Here is an 18,343-nt window from a genome sequence, read left to right as displayed (position 1 = left end):
GGTGTTAGGATAATCAGAGGAACTATTCTTTTTAAGACTGATGCTGGGAAAGATTGAAGGCAGGAGGAGGAAGGGATGACAGAGGATGAGATGGTTAGATAGCATCACCGACTCAATGGACCTGAATTTGAGCAAACTCCAGGAGTTGGTGATGGACAGGGAAGCCTGGCGGGCTGCAGTCCATGGGATCGCAAAGAGTCGGACACGACTGAGCAACTCAACAACAAAAACAATATTCTTTTAAAGGGTTGAAACTGGGCCTGAGGTAAAGGAAGCACTATATAAATGTTTGCAAAATAAAAAAGAAATCCACACCTGTACAGCGTAATCTTGAGAGTGTGTTTGTCTTCTGAGTGTTTTCCCCCCCTGCCTCTAAGAGCGCAGTAATATTTTTTCTAACGTTTGGCCTCGGTGTGTGTTTCAGGTGCTTTCCTGAGTCCCAGCCTCCTGCCCCGCTGGCCGTGTTCTGCGGTGGGTGTTCGCTGTCTGGGCGAGGAGCACGCCCCCAGCATGGACCTCGTCGCCTTGCTGAAGTCTCACTTCCTCTGCCACCTCATCTTCTGCTACGTCTTCATTGCCTCGGGGCTCATCATCAATACCATTCAGCTCTGCACGCTCCTTCTCTGGCCGGTGAACAAGCAGCTCTTCCGGAAGATCAACTGCCGGCTGTCCTACTGCGTCTCCAGCCGTAAGAGGCTTCCCTTCTGCTCTCTGTTTGCATGGGCGTTACTGTTAGGACTTTCTATGTAGGTTACTAGGCTTGCAGTGTATGCTTAGATATGTTATATTGTTTGTTGGTTTCTGTTTGTTTGAGTTTTTGACAAAATGCAAAATGTCTATTTTTGTCCTCATTCTCAAGCTATTTTTTAAATCAGCAATGCCAAGAGCACCGCCAAATGCCAAAATTCAACAGACAAGGAGGGCTCTGCTATGAAAAGCAAATAAGCATTCTGTCTCTGTTTCTTTAGGTTTCCTCCTCGGAAACAATCATTGTTCGTTGTTCAGTCACTCAGTTGTGTCCCACTCTTTGCAACCCCATGGACTGCAGCACGCCAGGCTTCCCTGTCCGTCACCATTTCCCGGAGTTTGCTCAGATTCATGTCAATTGAGTCGATGATACTGACCAACCATCTCATCCTCTGTCATCCCCTTCTCCTGCCCTCAATCTTTCCCAGCATCAGGATCTTTTCCAATGAGTTAGTGTCAGTGATTTCTTAGTTATCATTACAGAAATAGCATATATGTGTGCATATATAGGTTATTTCTATAAGGAAAGACATGCATGTATGGCTCTTATGTTTGTACATGTAAGCAGGTGGGTCTGTGTATGTATAGATACATAAGACATACGCATAGCTCAGATCATGAACTCCTTATTGCCAAATTCAGACTTAAATTGAAGAAAGTAGGGAAAAACCAATAGACCATTCAGGTATGACCTAAATCCAATCCCTTACGATTATACAGTGGAAGTGAGAAATAGATTTAAGGGACTAGATCTGATAGACAGAGTGCCTGATGAACTATGGATGGAGGTTTGTGACATTGTACACGAGACAGGGAGCAAGACCATCCCCAAGAAAAAGAAATGCAAAAAAGCAAAATGGCTGTCTGAGGAGACCTTGCAAATAGCTGTGAAAAGAAGGGAAGCGAAAAGCAAAGAAGGAAAGGAAAGATATAAGCATCTGAATGCAGAGTTCCAAAGAGTAGCAAGGAGAGACAAGAAAGCCTTCCTCAGTGATCAGTGTGAAGAAACAGAGGAAAACAATAGAATGGGAAAGACTAGAGATCTCTTCAAGAAAATTAGAGATACCAAGGGAACATTTCATGCAAAGATGGGCATAATAAAGGACAGAAATAGTATGGACCCCCACAGAAGCAGAAGATATTAAGAAGAGGTGGCAAGAATACACAGAAGAAATGTACAAAAAAGAGCTTCATGACCCAGATAATCACAATGGTGTGATCACTCTCCTAGAGCCAGACATCCTGGAATGTGAAGTCAAGTGGGCCTTAGGAAGCATCACAACGAGCAAAGCTAGTGGAGGTGATGGAATTCCGATTGAGCTCTTTCAAATCCTGGAAGATGATGCTGTGAAAGTGCTGCACTCAGTATGCCAACACATTTGGAAAACTCAGCAGTGGCCACAGGACTGGAAAAGATCAGTTTTCATTCCAATCCCAAAGAAAGGCAATGCCAAAGAATGCTCAAACTACCACACAGTTGCATTCATTTCACACGCTAGCAAAGTAATGCTCAAAATTCTCCAAGCCAGGCTTCAGCAATACGTGAACCATGAACTTCTAGATGTTCAAGCTGATTTTAGAAAAGGCAGAGGAGCCAGAGATCAAATTGCCAACATCCGCTGGATCATGGAAAAAGCAAGAGAGTTCCAGAAAAACATCTATTTCTGCTTTATTGACTATGCCAAAGCCTTTGACTGTGTGGATCACAATAAACTGTGGAAAATTCTTCAAGAGATGGGAATCCTAGACCACCTGACCGGCCTCTTGAGAAATCTGTATGCAAGTCAGGAAGCAACACTTGGACATGGAACAACAGACTGGTTCCAAATAGGGAAAGGAGTACCTCAAGGCTGTATATTGTCACCCAGCTTATTTAACTTCTGTGCAGAGTACATCATGAGAAACGCTGGGCTGGAAGAAGCACAAGCTGGAATCAAGATGCTGGGAGAAATATCAATAACCTCAGATATGCATATGACACTACCCGTATGGCAGAAAGTGAAGAAGAACTAAAGAGCCTCTTGATGAAAGTGAAAGAGGAGAGTAAAAATGTTGGCTTACAGCTCAACATTCAGAAAACTAAGATCATGGCATCTGGTCCCATCACTTCATGGGAAATAGATGGGGAAACTGTAGAAACAGTGGCTGACTTTATTTTTGGGGGCTCCAAAATACTGCAGATGGTGATTGCAGCCATGAAATTAAAAGATGCTTGCTCCTTGGAAGGAAAGTTATGACCAACCTAGACAGCATATTAAAAAGCAAAGACATTACTTTGCCAACTAAGGTCCGTCTAGTCAAGGCTATGGTTTTTCCAGTGGTCATGTATGGATGTGAGAGTTGGACCATAAAGAAAGCTGAGCACAGAAGAATTGATGCTTTTGAACTGTGGTGTTGGAAAAGACTCTTGACAGTCCCTTGGACTGCAAGGAGATCCAACCAGTCCATCCTAAAGCAGATCAGTCCTGAATATTCATTGGAAGGACTGATATTGAAGCTGAACCTCTAATACTTTGGCCACCTGATGCGAAGAGCTGACTCATTAGAAAAGACCCTGATGCTGGGAAAGATTGAGGGCAGGAGGAGAAGGGGACGACAGAGGATGAAATGGTTGGATGGCATCACCGACTCAATGGACATGAGTTTGAGTAAACTCCTGGAGTTGGTGATGGACAGGGAAGCCTGGCATGCTGCAGTCCATGAGGTCGCAGAGAGTCGGACACGACTGAGTGACTGAACTGAACTGAACTGAACACATACTTTTTAAAACTAAATGCTGGTATAATATATTGTTCGTCCTTCTTGGTTCTTTTCTTTAACTTTTTGAGATAATTGGTGCTCATATGATCGTAAGAAACAATACAGATAGATCCCATTCACCCTTCAGCCAGTTTCCCCCAATGTTGCCGTCTTGCACGTCTACAGTGTACCATGCCGATAAGAAAGCTGACGTTGACACAGTGTGCCAACCTTATTTGGATTTCCCCAGTTTTATGTACATTCATGTCTCTGTGTGTGTGTGTGTGTGTGTGTGTGTGTGTTTGTGTGATTACACAGACTATTTTAAACATGACTAATTCAACTCGCCAGAATTTCAACAATGAAAATAATACAAGGTGAATCTGGGGATGTCTAAAGATGAGTTTGGTGTTGATTGACCAGAAATCTATACCTGTTCTCAATAGCACAGAATGCTGTGTGTATCATTTCCAATTACATATATGATTATGAATATATTTTTTTAAATGAACTTTTTCAAATGAAGCAATTTAAAAAATCTCAGCTGCCTTCGATTATGCCAAAAATTTCAAAATTATGGATATCGCTTTGGATCTGTTTCAACGAAGCAATCAGATTGTAATTTGAATCAAAATAATACAAGCTGCATACAGTTATCCAGATGGATTACTACTGATTCAATGAGCTATTTTTGAAACTTCAAGATACTATCTTATGAGGAAAAGAATAATAGCTGCATCCTCATTTGTAACGTTGCGCTGACTCAGAACTTGCAGGCATGTCTGCCACTATTTCTAATGTGGCATGTGAACTAGAGCTACTGTGTCTTGGGTTGGAATATTTTATATAAACGTCTTGAGCATGCTCTTAAGATCCATAAAGTCACAGTTGCAAAAAATGTATCTTTAATCCTCCTGTCTATGGCCCATTTGTTGCAGCCACCCACTCAGTGCAGTCATGCAAATCTGTTAGTCATACATTTTACTCCGATACTAAAGGGAACAACGTTTCAAGGCTGGATAGAGGCAGCAGGAGTGGTCAGAAACTGATTTGTAACTGTTTGAAGAAAAGAGTTTGCATAATCAAGAGAAGGAGATAATTGCTCCAGATTTGCTTTATAATTTTAAATGTCTTTTTCCATTTAAGTGTCTATTTAACAAAACTTGTTTAACAAACAATGTTAATTGCACTTGTCATCGAAGCCTGCATTTATATGATTTGCACACACCTACAGAGATTCCAAAATCCATCAGTGTGCGATTGGGAATCACGTGTATTTGCACTGTTGTGACCTCTGTTGAAATCTCAGGTGGATGCTTAAGGATTGAATTTTCATTTGGAGTTGAGAAATAAGAGATAGGCTTTGGAACGAGAGTTCCTAAGAGTCTCTGCTTTGCTTTTGGGAGGTAGCGGAGACATGCCAAGTCAATATTCTTTATAAAATATTTATTATTTATTTAATTTATGCGTTTGGCTGTGCTGGGCGGGTCTTAGATGCAGCACGTGAGATCTTCTGATGGAGATTAAGATGGGGAGCACATTCAGAAGGCAAGGTGGATTTCTCAACATGACAAATAATTATTTAGCATGATTCCAAATGAAACGTAACCATCCAAGACCACTGGTGTTTCCTCACCCAGGGTGCCATGAATGGCCAACAGTCTAATTTCACAACAGGGTCAGAAGTACATGGCCAGGTCCCTCCCATTCCAGGATGTCCCCCCATGCTGTTTGCCTGCTGTCCCAGAGGAGAGCTCCCACGGGTTTACATCGAGCAGATACAGAAGTCACCTGAAAAGGGAAGGGGGGCCTCTCTCTGGAGGAGCAGGTCTAGCTTTTGGGAAGGGAAAGTGTGGTGGCGGTTGGAGAGGGTGATGCCTCCTGGACTGTGGTGAGGAATCCCACCCCCCACCCCCGTCTTCTCCAGCATCTCCATTCCTGGTACCCCAGCATGTCTTAGATATAAAGCTGTTCTCTCTCTCTCTGAACTTGTCCTCTGTAGTTGATAGATCCTTGGAGTGTTTTGCAGCAACAACCAAAGCCTGTTTGGGAAGCCTCATCAGAGGCTATAGTTCGTGGGCTATTGAACAGCTCAGAATAGAGGTGATCAGGCCCTCTATGTTTGCTGTCAACTCTCCTCTCAGGTTAGGACGAATCCTCCTCTCCAGGTGATTAGCGAATCACTCTAAAGCTTAGAAAATCAGCCGCATTCACCGTTCTCGCAGCTGACTTCTTAAAGAAAAACAGCAGATAAATTGTTTCCTAGACATTGAAGACCCCTCCGTTACCTGCTCGCTTTTTACTAATGCAGCTGCATCTGTATGCGTCCTTATTTTTTTTTTTTTTAATGTTTGTCAAGAGTTTGGTGGTGCACTAGGTGAGTCCAAAGTAGTCACCAGTCGTGGCATGCGAAAGGCCACTGACGTAAGTGACAAATAGAGTCGGTTTCCAGCATGCCACACGGGCAGAGAATCAGTCTAGTGGCCGGGGCTGCCGTGAGGAGCAACAGTTTAAGAGTCTGTTTGACTTGGATGGCTGCTGTGGGAGGGCTGTTTCAGTTCCTTTTCCCCTACCTTTGTAGGCCCCTAAGCCTGAGAGGCTGAGACAGACTGGCTTAGCATACTGAATGGTGGGGGTTGGGGGTGGGGTATGGAGCCGACCTCTGCAAGGTGAGGAGAAGGAAGGAAGTTACAAGAAGCGGGCTGCCACACAGAATTGTATGTTACCTTCCCTTGTACAGGATGTGCCCTTTAGTCTCTAGGGAAAGGTGGCCAAGACCAGCTGGCTTGCTTTCCTTCCCCCCTTGACTCTGTGTGTTTTAAAAAAAAGGAGAGAAGAATTAGGAGAACCTATTAATGGCAGAGGTTTTAAAAGTGGGTGGGGGGGGACGGGGAGAGTGGAGGATGACAGCTGATCTTAATGTTCCATGAAGGGCTGCAGACACAGAATTGCCATCGAGACACCCCACCCATACACCAGCCCCGGTGCCTGGCTTCAAATTCCATGCTGTAGCTCCCCTCCTCTGTGCCTTGAGCCTGTCTCTTACTTTTTCTGGAGCGTGATGCTCCTGGATTTCACGGCCGTTCGATGCACGACTCCACTAGGTACCTCTGACGGCCAAGGGCTGATGACGCTGAGGAGGGGTCAGGATCTGGGGTGCAGAGATGAAGCAAGAACATCCTGCCCTCCTGCTTGTAGGCTGTCACCTTGGGTTAGCCCCACAAACCCTCTGAGTTCAGCAGCAGGATGGATCACAGCGGCTGGTCAAAGAAACAGAATGACATGCTACATATGAAAGTGCTTCGTGAGCTGTTTAACGCACATCAGTTTAGGATGAAAACTGAAATTTGTGTCAGCAGACGGAAGGAGAATTGCAGAGGGGAGGGTGGTGGGGGGGGACAGGTAAGGCTATCTTCTTTCTTCTCATAATGGCAGTTTACTTGGTTGGGTACTTTCAAAAAATGAACTACATTTGAATTAAGGGGAGGGAGTGGAATTGACCAAATTCCAATATTTTTCTAATAAAGAGTTTGGGTGTTTTCTTTTTCTTTTTGCACGTGGGAAGATGGTTACCTCTCTTCTTAGCATCTCCCTTCTGCGTTCCCACCCCCTCTCCTTGAAGGGTATTGGCTGGTTGATTTGCAGCAGACGGTGGCTGAGCATGAGGAAAGATGCAAGCTCTGTTTCTCCAACTATAACACCGCTCACAGTTCCTTCCTTGTTAACAATAGTGGACCCCAGTATGTAGCAGTCCCTTCCCAGCTGTGACCCGAGGGCGGGGCTCAGTATCTCAGATGAATAGGCGCCCTGCCCAGAACCCCGGGGGGAACCAGGCTTCACTGAAGATGCTTCCTCGTCCCACTTTTAGGGTGGTGTCCCTCTTGTGGGGTGATGAACCTCGGGTTCTTGGGCCCGTTCCCCCACTGCAACAACTTTGGCCATACGATCAGTCTGATTCTCCTGGGTGCCAGGCTGGTCCCTGGAGCCGGTCTGGTGTGCTTTATTTTTTCTTGTTAAAATAATTTAATTTATTTGTTTTTGGCTGTTCTGGGTCTTCGTTGCTGCGTGGTCTCTTCTCTGGCTGCGCTGAGCGGGGGCTGCTATCTAGTTGTGGTGGAGGGCTTCTCATCAAGGTGGCCTCTCTTGTTGCAGAGCACGAGTTCTTAGCTGCAACTCACAGGCTTTCGAGCCCTGGATCAAAACCTGTGGCACGCGGGCTTAGTCGATCTGCAGCATGTGGGATCTTCCAGGACCAGGGACCGAACCCGTGTCTCCTGCATTGGCAGGCAGATTCTTTACTACCGAGCCACCAAGGAAGCCTTAATTTTTTCCTTTTTAAAAAAAGTTTGCTGCTTTTAGGCCACACCGTTCGGCCTATGGGATTAGCTCCCCAAACCAGGGATCGGACCTGTGCCCTCCGGATTGTGAGCGTGGCGTCTTAACCACTGGACCACCAGGCAAGTACCTGGCCAGGTTCGTTTTAACACAGTGCCATCACCCATACTGTGAACTTGGCTGTTTTCCTTTCTTTTGTCTCTCCCTGGAATTGAAGAACCTGCCTCCTACCACAGTCCCTCCTGAATCAGGATAAGAATTGTTTTTTTAAAATGTGTTGGTTTTGAGTTCCAGATTCTTGGGCACGTCTTAGTTTCCTTGCTTTGAGATGAGTTGGTGGGGGTGTAGCCGGGAGCAGCAGCTGTTAGGGGGCAGAGAGACCAGGGCCAGGGATGGGAGGGGGAGAGGGGGAGGGGCAGGAGAGGAAGGAGGTGCTCCAGATGAGCGAACACGCCCAGGAGCCCCCCACAATCTGTTCCTGAATTTCCTCTAGATGGGAGTTGTTACTGATCCTTTTGGTAGGAGATTTCTCGGAGGCACGTGGATCCCTAGGAGCAGGCCCTGGGGAAGTGGTCCTCCCCTTTGACCCAGTGGGTATTTATAGCATCACGGTGGATCCTGGGGGCAGGGTGGGATAGGAGCATAGCCGGAGATCTTGGGGCGGAGTGGGGGGCTGTCTAAGGGAAGGAGGGTCAGCCCCCTGAGGTTTCTATTTCTGAGTAGGGCCAGGAGAAGCAGGGCTTGGACACATTCCTGTGTGTGTCATGAGGCGGGGGCCACAATTGGGTGCCCCCCCATCTTACATGAGAGAACAGGGCCAGACCGGAGTGTCTTTGATAAAAGGTGATCCATCAAAGAGAGGGTGCTGTGGCATTTTCCACAGTGACCTTGGGAGAAATAACACGTGCTATTCACTTGGCAGCTGGCTTGCTCCGTGTCTCTTCCCAGCCTGATGAATGGCAGGACTGCCTCGCTTATTTTCGTCCAAGCAGATTCTTCACTCTTTCCCGTCCGGAGCAGGTTTGGCTCTTTCACTTGGGGCAATAGTTTATCACCCGCAAGATGTCGGGAAAGGTCTTTGCTATGTTGGCCCCAGAGCCCTGGTCCTGACCCTTCCCGTCGCTGATTCTGCCAAATCGTGGACTCCTGCTGCCTCTGTGGTTCTGACCCAGAGGTGAAGGGATCTCCCTGGGCTGAGCAGAGGGCACCCGGATTCCTCTCCCGGGACAGTCCTTTGCTCGTTTCACTCTCTCTCCTGTGCTCGTACCATTTCCCTCTCCTGTCTGTGTCGGTCTCCACGCCCTCACGGCTCTCACAAGCAAGCTCTGCTTTGTCTGGGGTTACAGCTCTGATGGCCAGGCCTGGGAGGTTCGGCAGGTTCTACAGGCGCCGGCTAGTCCGTGCCCTCAGGGGCTGATGAAGAGCCAGGAGTGTGTGTATCTCCCTGGAGACCCCAGGCCTCAGCAGCGGTCTCCGTAACTGAAATAAGAGGCCACGGCGTCAAGCGGCAGAGATCTTGCTCTAAGTGGTTTCCTGGTGATTCATTCAGCAAGCATTGAGCGCTTGCTGTGTGCCGGGCGCTGTGCTGGGTACTAGGCACCTGGTGGTGAGAAAGACAGCTACGAGCCTGCCCCCAGGGAGCTTGCGGTCTGCTTGTCTGAAAGTCTCATAATCATCTCTGCAAGGGCACCTTGGCTAAGTTGTTGTGAGGAACAGACCCAAACCATCCTGTTTGCTCCATGTTTGGGCAAAACGGACCTTGATTCCTTCTGTCCTCACTTTGAGCCTTTTCGAGTAGCACAGCAACCAACCAGCCAACCAAATGAAGGAAAAACCATACCTGGTTAGCAACTCAGCATTCTGAATGGAAGTAGCAGACGCAATCCAGAAATGGACGTAAGGTAGATCTTATTTACAGTGTGTTATAGAGTCAAAGAGCTCCCGTGTCTGCACTTAAATGGCGCCAGAATAACAGGTAGGGGAAAAAGAAGAGCATCAGTGTGTATAAGCTAAGCGGGGTCAGGCGTCTCAGCTCTGCTGTTTTATTCCGTAGACTTCCAGCCAGCTAACACTTAGCGGGCACTTGCTGTTTTAACCGGAGAAGGCAATGGCACCCCACTCCAGTACTCTTGCCTGGAAAATCCCATGGGCAGAGGAGCCTGGAAGGCTGCAGTCCATGAGGTTGTGAAGAGTCAGACACAACTGAGCAACTTCACTTTCACTTTTCACTTCCATGCATTGGAGAAGGAAATGGCAACCCACTCCAGTGTTCTTGCCTGGAGAATCCCAGAGATGGTGGAGCCTGGTGGGCTGCCGTCTATGGGGTTGCACAGAGTTGGACACGACTGAAGCGACTTAGCAGCAGCAGCAGCAGCCGTTCTAACTCCTGTTTTGAGTTCTAGGCACAGAGAGGTTAAGCAACGTGCCCAGGGTCACACAGGAAGTGGAGGAGCTGAAACTGGGGCCATCTGAGCGCAAACCTCTCTGCAGCACCGGTCAGCATGGCCTGGTGGTGGAGGAGCCAGGCTCCAGGGCAGAGGCCTCGTGTCCACTGGTGATTGTAGTAGGTGACGTTCCACAGGGCGATGGAGATTGTGAAGTCATGACACACAGCTATTTCCGTTGCTGATCCGTGTAATCACTGCAGTCTGTGGTGTGCAGTATGTGTTAGGCCTCACGCTAGACCTTTCATGTCCTTACCTTGTTTAAACACATAACCACCCTGAATAGGCAGTCTCCCATTACACGCCAAGTGAAAGTCACTCAGTTGTGTCCGACTCTTTGCAACCCCATGGACTATACAGTCCATGGAATTCTCCAGGCCAAAATACTGAAGAAGGTAGCCTTTCCCTTCTCCAGGGGATCTTCCCAACCCAGGGGTTGAACCCAGGTCTCCCGCATTGCAGGCAGATTCTTTACCAGCTGAGCCACAAGGGAAGCTCAAGAATACTGGAGTGGGTAGCCTATCCCTTCTCCAGGAGATCTTCCCAACCCAGGGACTGAGCCCGGGTCTCCTGCATTGCAGGCGGATTCTTTACCAACTGAGCTATCAGGGACGCCCTGTCATGCCAACCCACTCGGGAAATCTTGCCTGGAGAATCCCATGGACAGAAGAGCCTGGCGGGCTACAGTCCCTGGGGCTGCAAAGAGTCGGACACGACTGAACGACTGAGCCAGAGAGAGGCCATTTCATGGATCAGTGGTCTGAGGCTCAGAGGTCAGGTGACTTGTCTGAGGTCACACAGGAAGTCAGAGAGCTGAGATTCCCAAATCCATTCTCCCACTACCTTTTTAGAAATGCATCTTTGGCTGCACTGGCTCTTTGTTTCTCTAGTTGCGGCGGGCGGGGCTGCTCCCCAGCCGCGGCGCTCCAGCTTCTCTGGCTGCTGAGCAAGGGCTCTGGAGCCCGTGGGCTTCAGCAGTGGTGGTGCCTGGGTTTAGCTGCTCCACAGCATGTGGAATCTTCCCAGACCAAAGATTGAACCCAAGTTCCCTGCCTTGGCAGGTCGATTCTTAACCACCGGCCCACCAGGGAAGTCCCAGTTTTCTCCTACATTTTGAAAAACAAAGAAAACTGTGCGTAAGAGTTTTTATTTTATCACCCACGGTTGCTGTGAAGCAGATGTCTGTTTGGATCAGCCCTGTGCATGTCCACGCCCTGTCTCAGCCCCAGGGGGCTGTGCAGGGTGTCTGTCGCTTCCTTAACAAGCGTGTATTTGGGTTCATCCTGGGGGCCTGATCCTGGGCCAGCACCTGGAGCTCAGAGGTGAAGGGGATGTAGCCGCTGCCTTCAGAGGGGTCCAGGCTGTTGGGGAAAGCATGTGAGCCAGCCACCACAGAGCAGCCAGACTGAGGCCAGGCTAGAGGCACGCAGGGAACGTGGAGCAAGTCCATCCTGGGGAGGGATGGAGGCTGGTCCACCAAAGCAGCATCCTACCAGGAGTTACTGAATGAGTGGGAGGTGTGATATGTTGGCAAGAAGGGGAAAGGTGGTTTGGGCTGAGGAAAAAGCATATTCCAGCATCGCCTAGGGGCAGCACTGGTTTATCTGCACCGGTTTGTTCAGGGAGCCGGTTTGTTCATCTGTGGGACCTACCACGTGTCATCACGACCTTGCTGAGTCAGGAGGCGGGAGCTGGGTGCCCTCCACCCAGGGCCTGGAGGACACTGGTGTCCAGTGGTGCCCAGCATGGCTGGTGCACCTCGGGCTTGGTCCACGGATGCACCCACATAGCCATCTCCAGAAATTCCAAGCCTTGTAAACCATCCATTTCCTTCAAGGTTTATTTTTGTCTTGCCCTGAGCAGCTCTGTTTGAAATGTGCCTTGAGAAGCTGTTAATTTTTTTTTTTTAAAGATCTGTTCACACATAATCTTTTATAGGAAGATACCCAGCTGGGTCATTATTTCCTTGAACCATGTTGCACCCTAAGTATAATATTATGTAAAAATAGCATGAGGCAAAACGGTGCCATGTAATATCAATTTTATAAATACAGACTATAAGTTGATTGGAGTGCTGCTTTAAGGCATTAGAATTAAAGATGAGTTTTTAAAATTGCCTTTATAGCATGTATTTTATTAACTGTGGGGGGGGAACCCCAAACAAAATAAAAGCCCAGACAACAAAAAGAATTAGCTAGGAAAGGGGTTAGAAAAGAGGAATATAAGATGGGCCCTTCGTGCAGTGTATGTGTGACTGTTTGTGTATTTGTGGGAAAGCCTCCTGCGTGCTGGCGGGGGCTCCCCATTCCTGGGCCCAGGAGTGATGTGATGTTCAGGCCTCGCCTCCAGGACCTGCATAGAGTGTATTCGACTCATCACCGCAGTGACCGAGGACAGTGGAGGCGAGAGAAAGTGCCTAGAACTGCATCCCTGGGTCCCCAGGGTCCCCCCTGCCCCAGAAGACATACACGTTCTTACCCTCCACCTGTCAACAGGGTTTTATTCAGAAGCAGAGTCTTTGCTCATCATCAAATTGAGATGCAGTCCTGTGGGTGGGCCTCAGTCCTCTGTGGCTAATGGCTGTATCTTTTTAAAAGGGGAGACCATGAAAGCAGATCAAACCAGTCCATCCTAAAGGGAATCGACCCTGAATATTCACTGGAAGGACTGATGTTGAAGCTGAAGCTCCAATACTTGGGCCACCTGATGTTGCCAGGGTCCAGCCCCGGTGGATCCAGGGTAATTCGAAGGGGAGACAGAATCGGCGTCCTAGGAAAAAACTTATTAATTACAGATATAGAGAGAGATTAGAAACAGATAGTGTAGTAGGAAATATTAGTGGAGGAAAAGAGGCTGAATAACTTGGTTTACGTGGAATACCAATCACCACCTACGTAGGCCACAGGCGTCTTTCCATTCTCCCGAAGGAGAGGAGCCACTGAGGCCTCCCCGGTCCGATCTTAGAAGCCCAGGCAGAATTAGCAGGCTTGGTGAGTACCCACATTCCAGATGGGGATTCAGCCAGAAAAACGGGGAGCAAGAAAGAAATGACACGGGGGAATCAGTCTTTCCAGAAACTGATCCAATTTCTTTATTTTTCAGGTTTGCTTATATACTTTTTGTTATACATAGGGATGAATACAGAGTCACACAGGCGTCAGCAGACCTGACCCTTGTCAAAATCAGGTGCTTCATATAAAATTATACAAAGGTCTTATGGGTTTTGCATCATCTTCTGGCCATGAGGCTTGCTGACATTTTATGGCCCTTTCTGATAAAGGTTAGTCAACCAGAAAACTTATTTTTTCCAGGGATGATTTTTTCTTAAACCAAGCGCTATCCTCCAAATAAAGTTGCATTCCTATAGGGTGAGGGTGTAGTGGGTTACAATCAAGAAAGGAATTTACTTAGCCTAAGGTTTAACATGATTGATCTTAAAGGTTAATACTTATTTCTCCTATATTCATTATAAGGGTAGGGAATATGGAGATTTAGCAACAAATATTGGCTCAACAAATGAAACCCTTCACCAATATAATTTCTAATCAACACACTATACTATACTAATAATTTTCTAACTTCTCAAAAGGGTCTGTATTTAGAAAGTTTTAAAGCATCTCGTGTCTCTCACGGTTGGGAGGCTGTAAACAATCACATGTGGCTGGACAAACCCGCTCAGGCAGGCTAGAGAACCTTCAGAGGAGTTTGTATGTTGAAACACTCTTGTGATGCCCAGTAATTTTTATTAACTGGAGATGCAAGTTAACTCCTTCTCCAAGAGAAATGGTGAGGGGGGGGGGGTCAGCCCCCCGTAAAGTCAGAGGTATAGGTGAGAGCATAAAACAGTAAAGCAGGCATTCTGGTTTTGGGGGTAGATGTTCGGGAACAGGGGGTTTCCTGAGGCTTGATCCCACCTTTGCGTATGCCAAAGCCTCCTTCCTCATGACCTTTGCCATGAGCGGAGTTCCTCACGCTGGCATGATGTGATGAGCCAACTCACTGGAAAAGACCCTGATGCTGGGAAAGGTTGAAGGCAGGAGGAGAAGAGGATGACAGAGGATAAGATGGTTGGATGGCATCACCGACTCAATGGACATGAGTTTGAGCAAACTCTGGGACATGGTGAAGGACAGGGAGGCCTGGCGTGCTGCAGTCGAGGGGGTCACAAAGAGTCGGACACGACTGAATGACTGAACAACGACCGCAAGTAGCTGCCGAGGCAGCAGGCCCAGAGGAGGCGGTGTGAAAACCGGAAGCCAGGAGCACGGGTGCCCCAAGCCTCGGGAGAGGCAGCCCTGGCCACACCGTGTATTTAAGAACAGAAGTACTGGTGTGTGAAAACCGATGTATTTCTGGTTGTAAGCCCCCAGTTTGGGGAACTTTAGAGCTTCCCTGATGGCTCAGTTGGTAAAGAATCTGCCTGCAATGTGGGAGACCTGGGTTTGATCCCTGGGTAGGGAAGATCCCCTGGAGAAGGGAATGGCAACCCACTCCAGTATTCTTGCCTGCAGAATCCCATGGACAGAGGAGGCTGGTGGGTTACAGTCCATGGGGTCGCACAGAGTCGGACACGGCTGAGCGACTAACACTTTTGGGGTGCTTTACAGCAGTCCCAGAAAACCGTCACTCTGTGATCCGGGTCTTTTTCCCACCCACTGTGCGTGTGAAGTGCTAAGTGAAGGCCATTCTTTGGCACTGGCAGGGGTGCTGTTTATTTCTCTCTCCTCCCACTCCCAGTTGTTTCACTGGCAATACAGGGAATGAGAGCTTACACAGACTGAAGGCCTTATCTGTGTTTAAGGGCCAAGCCACAGAAGCCCTCCTTCCTGCTTAAAGTCAGTGAGTGAGGTGGAGCTGGCGACTGTGCAGCTGGGCTGGCCCATGCGGAGGAGCTTTGATGATGGAGACGAAGTCTTGCTAGGTTTGTTTCCCCCTGTTTTCCTTGTATTTTTAACTGGTGTTTACATTTATCTCTCTGAGTACTCTGAAGTCCAGAACTGCTTTGGCCAATCCCCAAAGCAGTCTGCCTGGGAGAACCAGAATGAAACCTTCCTTCGAACTTGGAGGGAGTTCTCCAAGGTGAATGAATCAAGTGTGGAAGCCTGTCTGTAAAGCAATGCTCAGGTCTGTCCTAGTAACAGCCTCTCTGGCTATTAAAAGAACAACAAATCTTTTCTTCCTCTCCCTATTTTGCGCAAAGAAGTAACAGGAATGAAGTCATCTGACCCAGGAAGTCTGTTCCGGTGGCTTGCACACGCCTATGTCTCATTCGGAAGCATCCAGAAAGCTGTCTTCCTAGCTTTGTTCAGATCCAATGTCTTTTCTTCCTAATCAGTGTTCCACTCCAGCCTGATTCCTAGTGGAATGATTTTTATCTAGAATGGGACATTTACTCTGCTCCCCTTTCCTGCACAAAGCTTGTTATAAAATTAGCCTTTTGTGCCAACACTTCTTTGTTTGCATAGGGGAAAAAATACTGGCCTTGAGAACTGATGATTACATCAGCGTGTTATCAGACTAATTCATCGATAAATATCGCAGCTAAGTAGTTGATACACCTGGCAATTGGAAGCATAGTAAATATACAGCCAGTCTCATGCAACTGATCCACTGAAAGGAGATGTGATAGATAAGGGCCCTGGATTTTTAAAAAAGTTTTCAAATAGAGTAATGTAACTGTGCTATAGCATTTATTATGAGTAACAATCCATTTCTGCATCTTAAATATGTGTGTGTGCACGTGTGTGCTCACTCAGGCATGTCCAACTCTTTTGTAACCCCATGGACTGTAGCCTGCCACACTCTGTACATGGAATTTCCCAAGGCAAGAATACTGGACTAGGTTGCCGTTTCCTTCTCCAGGGGATCTTCTCAACCCAGGGTTGGGACCAGAGTCTCTTGCATCTCCTGCCTTGGCAGGTGGATTCTTTGCCACTGCACCACCTGGGAAGCCCCATATGTGTGTATACACATGTAAATATATGTTTTACTCATAGTGCAGGATGTATGTGTGATTGTTCCTACAAAAAAATGACCTGGTATTTTAAATAGAAAGCTTAATCACTCACAACTTCAAATAGACATGTTAAGACGTGTTAAAGAAACAGCAGATTTAGGAATACAACTGTGATACTGGGTTGTATGAGCAGATGCTTGCCTTGGAGCAAGGTGTCTTAGCTGTTGAAGTGGTTTATAAATAAATTAATTCTCAGCCAAGGTGCCTGGTTGTTTTTGCAAGCATTAAATTTCACTTGTGACTTGGGTTACGGCTTTCAAATTAGGTTATAAGTTTGACTTTTGTGTCTTGTAACTTGATAAGACAGTTGGGTGTGTTCTTCCAAGTGGGCTGGGTATTCCCCAGCGGGGGAAACAAGACGAGCCATAGATTATAGAAAGAAAACCTTAGAGCTTCTAATTTATATTCCATTTATCATACATAGATGGCTTCCCATGTGGCTCAGTGGTAAGGAATCTGCCTGCAGTGCAGGAGATGAGCGGGCTCCATCCCTGGGTCGAGGAGATTCCCTGGAAGAAGAAATGGCAACCCACTCCAGTATTCTTGCCTGGAGAATCCTGTGGACAGAGAAGCCTAGCGGGCTACAGTCCATGGGGTCACAAAAGAGTTGGACACAACTTATCAACTAAACAACAGCAACAACAATAGCATATATGGATAAGATTTTAAAATTGCATATATTTTATAAATTATACAAAGCAAAATTTTATGTGTATAAAATCTGTGTATGCTAATGGTGCCTATTTAATTTTTCAACTTAAACAATCTAAATTATTTGACGATCACTGCCTTAGCCTGTAGGTTTGGGTGTCAGCACACTGGAGACAGAGGAAACAGTGGTTGACTTTATTTTTTGGGGCTCCAAAATCATTGCAGATGGTGATTGCAGCCATGAAATTAAAAGACGCTTGCTCCTTGGAAGGAAAGTTATGGCCAACCTAGACAGCATATTGAAAAGCAGAGACATTACTTTGTCAACAAAGGTCCGTCTAGTCAAAGCTATGGTTTTTCCAGTGGTCATGTATGGATGTGAGAGTTGGACTATAAAGAAAGTTGAGCACAGAAGAATTGATGCTTTTGAACTGTGGTGTTGGAGAAGACTCTTGAGAGTCCGTTGGACTGCAAGGAGATCCAACCTGTCCATCCTAAAGGAGATCAGTCCTGGGTGTTCATTGGAAGGACTGATGTTGAAGCTGAAACTCCAATACTTTGGCCACCTGATGTGAAAAGCTGACTCTTCCTGATGCTGGGAAAGATTGAAGGCAGGAGGAGAAGGGGACAACAGAGGATGAGATGGTTGGATGGCATCACCGACTCAATGGACATGGGTTTGAGTAAACTCTGGGAGTTGATGATGGACAGGGAAGCCTGGCATGCTGCAGTCCATGGGGTCACAAAGAGTCGGACACAACTGTGCGGCTGAACTGAACTGAACCACTCCATATGCACTTCAGCTTGGATGGAGTAAAGAAAAACAAGTTAAATCTATGTCCACGGGTAAAACTTTTCTACGTGCATCCTTCTAGGAAGGGTGTCAACCTTCCTCTGCCCCCAGAAATGGAAGCTGTTCTGTGTTCTGGTTCAGACCCACTTCCTTCCCTCTTGCTCCGTGGCCTGTCGACGGTGGGGGGCGGTGGGGGTGGGGGTTACAGAAGAGTAACAAAAGATAACATTGAACTAAAGCCGAACTCGCGAGGCTGCGGAGTTCTCGCATCACTGCAGATCTGACAAGGCTCCTTCATAGTCTGACAAAGGAGACTGGGATGCATCTGGACCAGAGACAGTGTTGACGCTGCCTCTGTTGGAGAGAGACCCCTGATTCCATGGTGGGGGTGTGGGCTGGGCTGGGAGTAAATGAGCAGATCTCGGGAGCCAGGGCGATGCTGTCAGGGCCTGGGAGGAAAGCTGAGCGGAGGAGGGGCACCAGGGCCCCAGTCTCCCCTGCCCTGGGGCAGACAGCTCTCAGACGCCTCCCTGTATCCTCCAGCTGTTTCATCTGCCAGTGAAGTAGCCTTCATACCACCCTACCCTCCCTTGTGCTGGGCTGCACTCGTGAAAACTC

At 47.5% G+C, this 18,343-nt stretch overlaps 1 protein-coding gene across 1 annotated transcript in view; it reads left to right on the top strand.

The window, feature by feature from the left end:
- The first annotated feature begins 510 nt into the window (after positions 1-510).
- AGPAT4 (1-acylglycerol-3-phosphate O-acyltransferase 4) overlaps positions 511-18,343 on the top strand; it is an 83,355-nt gene continuing 65,522 nt past the window's right edge. The window contains exon 1 of the mRNA XM_068985350.1: positions 511-688. Within this exon, the coding sequence (XP_068841451.1) occupies positions 511-688 (178 nt within the window). The remainder of the gene's footprint in view (positions 689-18,343) is intronic.

Source organism: Capricornis sumatraensis, chromosome 13 (assembly GCF_032405125.1).
Source record: "Capricornis sumatraensis isolate serow.1 chromosome 13, serow.2, whole genome shotgun sequence".
Classification (NCBI taxonomy): Eukaryota; Metazoa; Chordata; class Mammalia; order Artiodactyla; family Bovidae; genus Capricornis; species Capricornis sumatraensis.
Note: the sequence above shows the minus strand (reverse complement) of the source record. Positions and strands in the feature narration are given on the sequence as shown.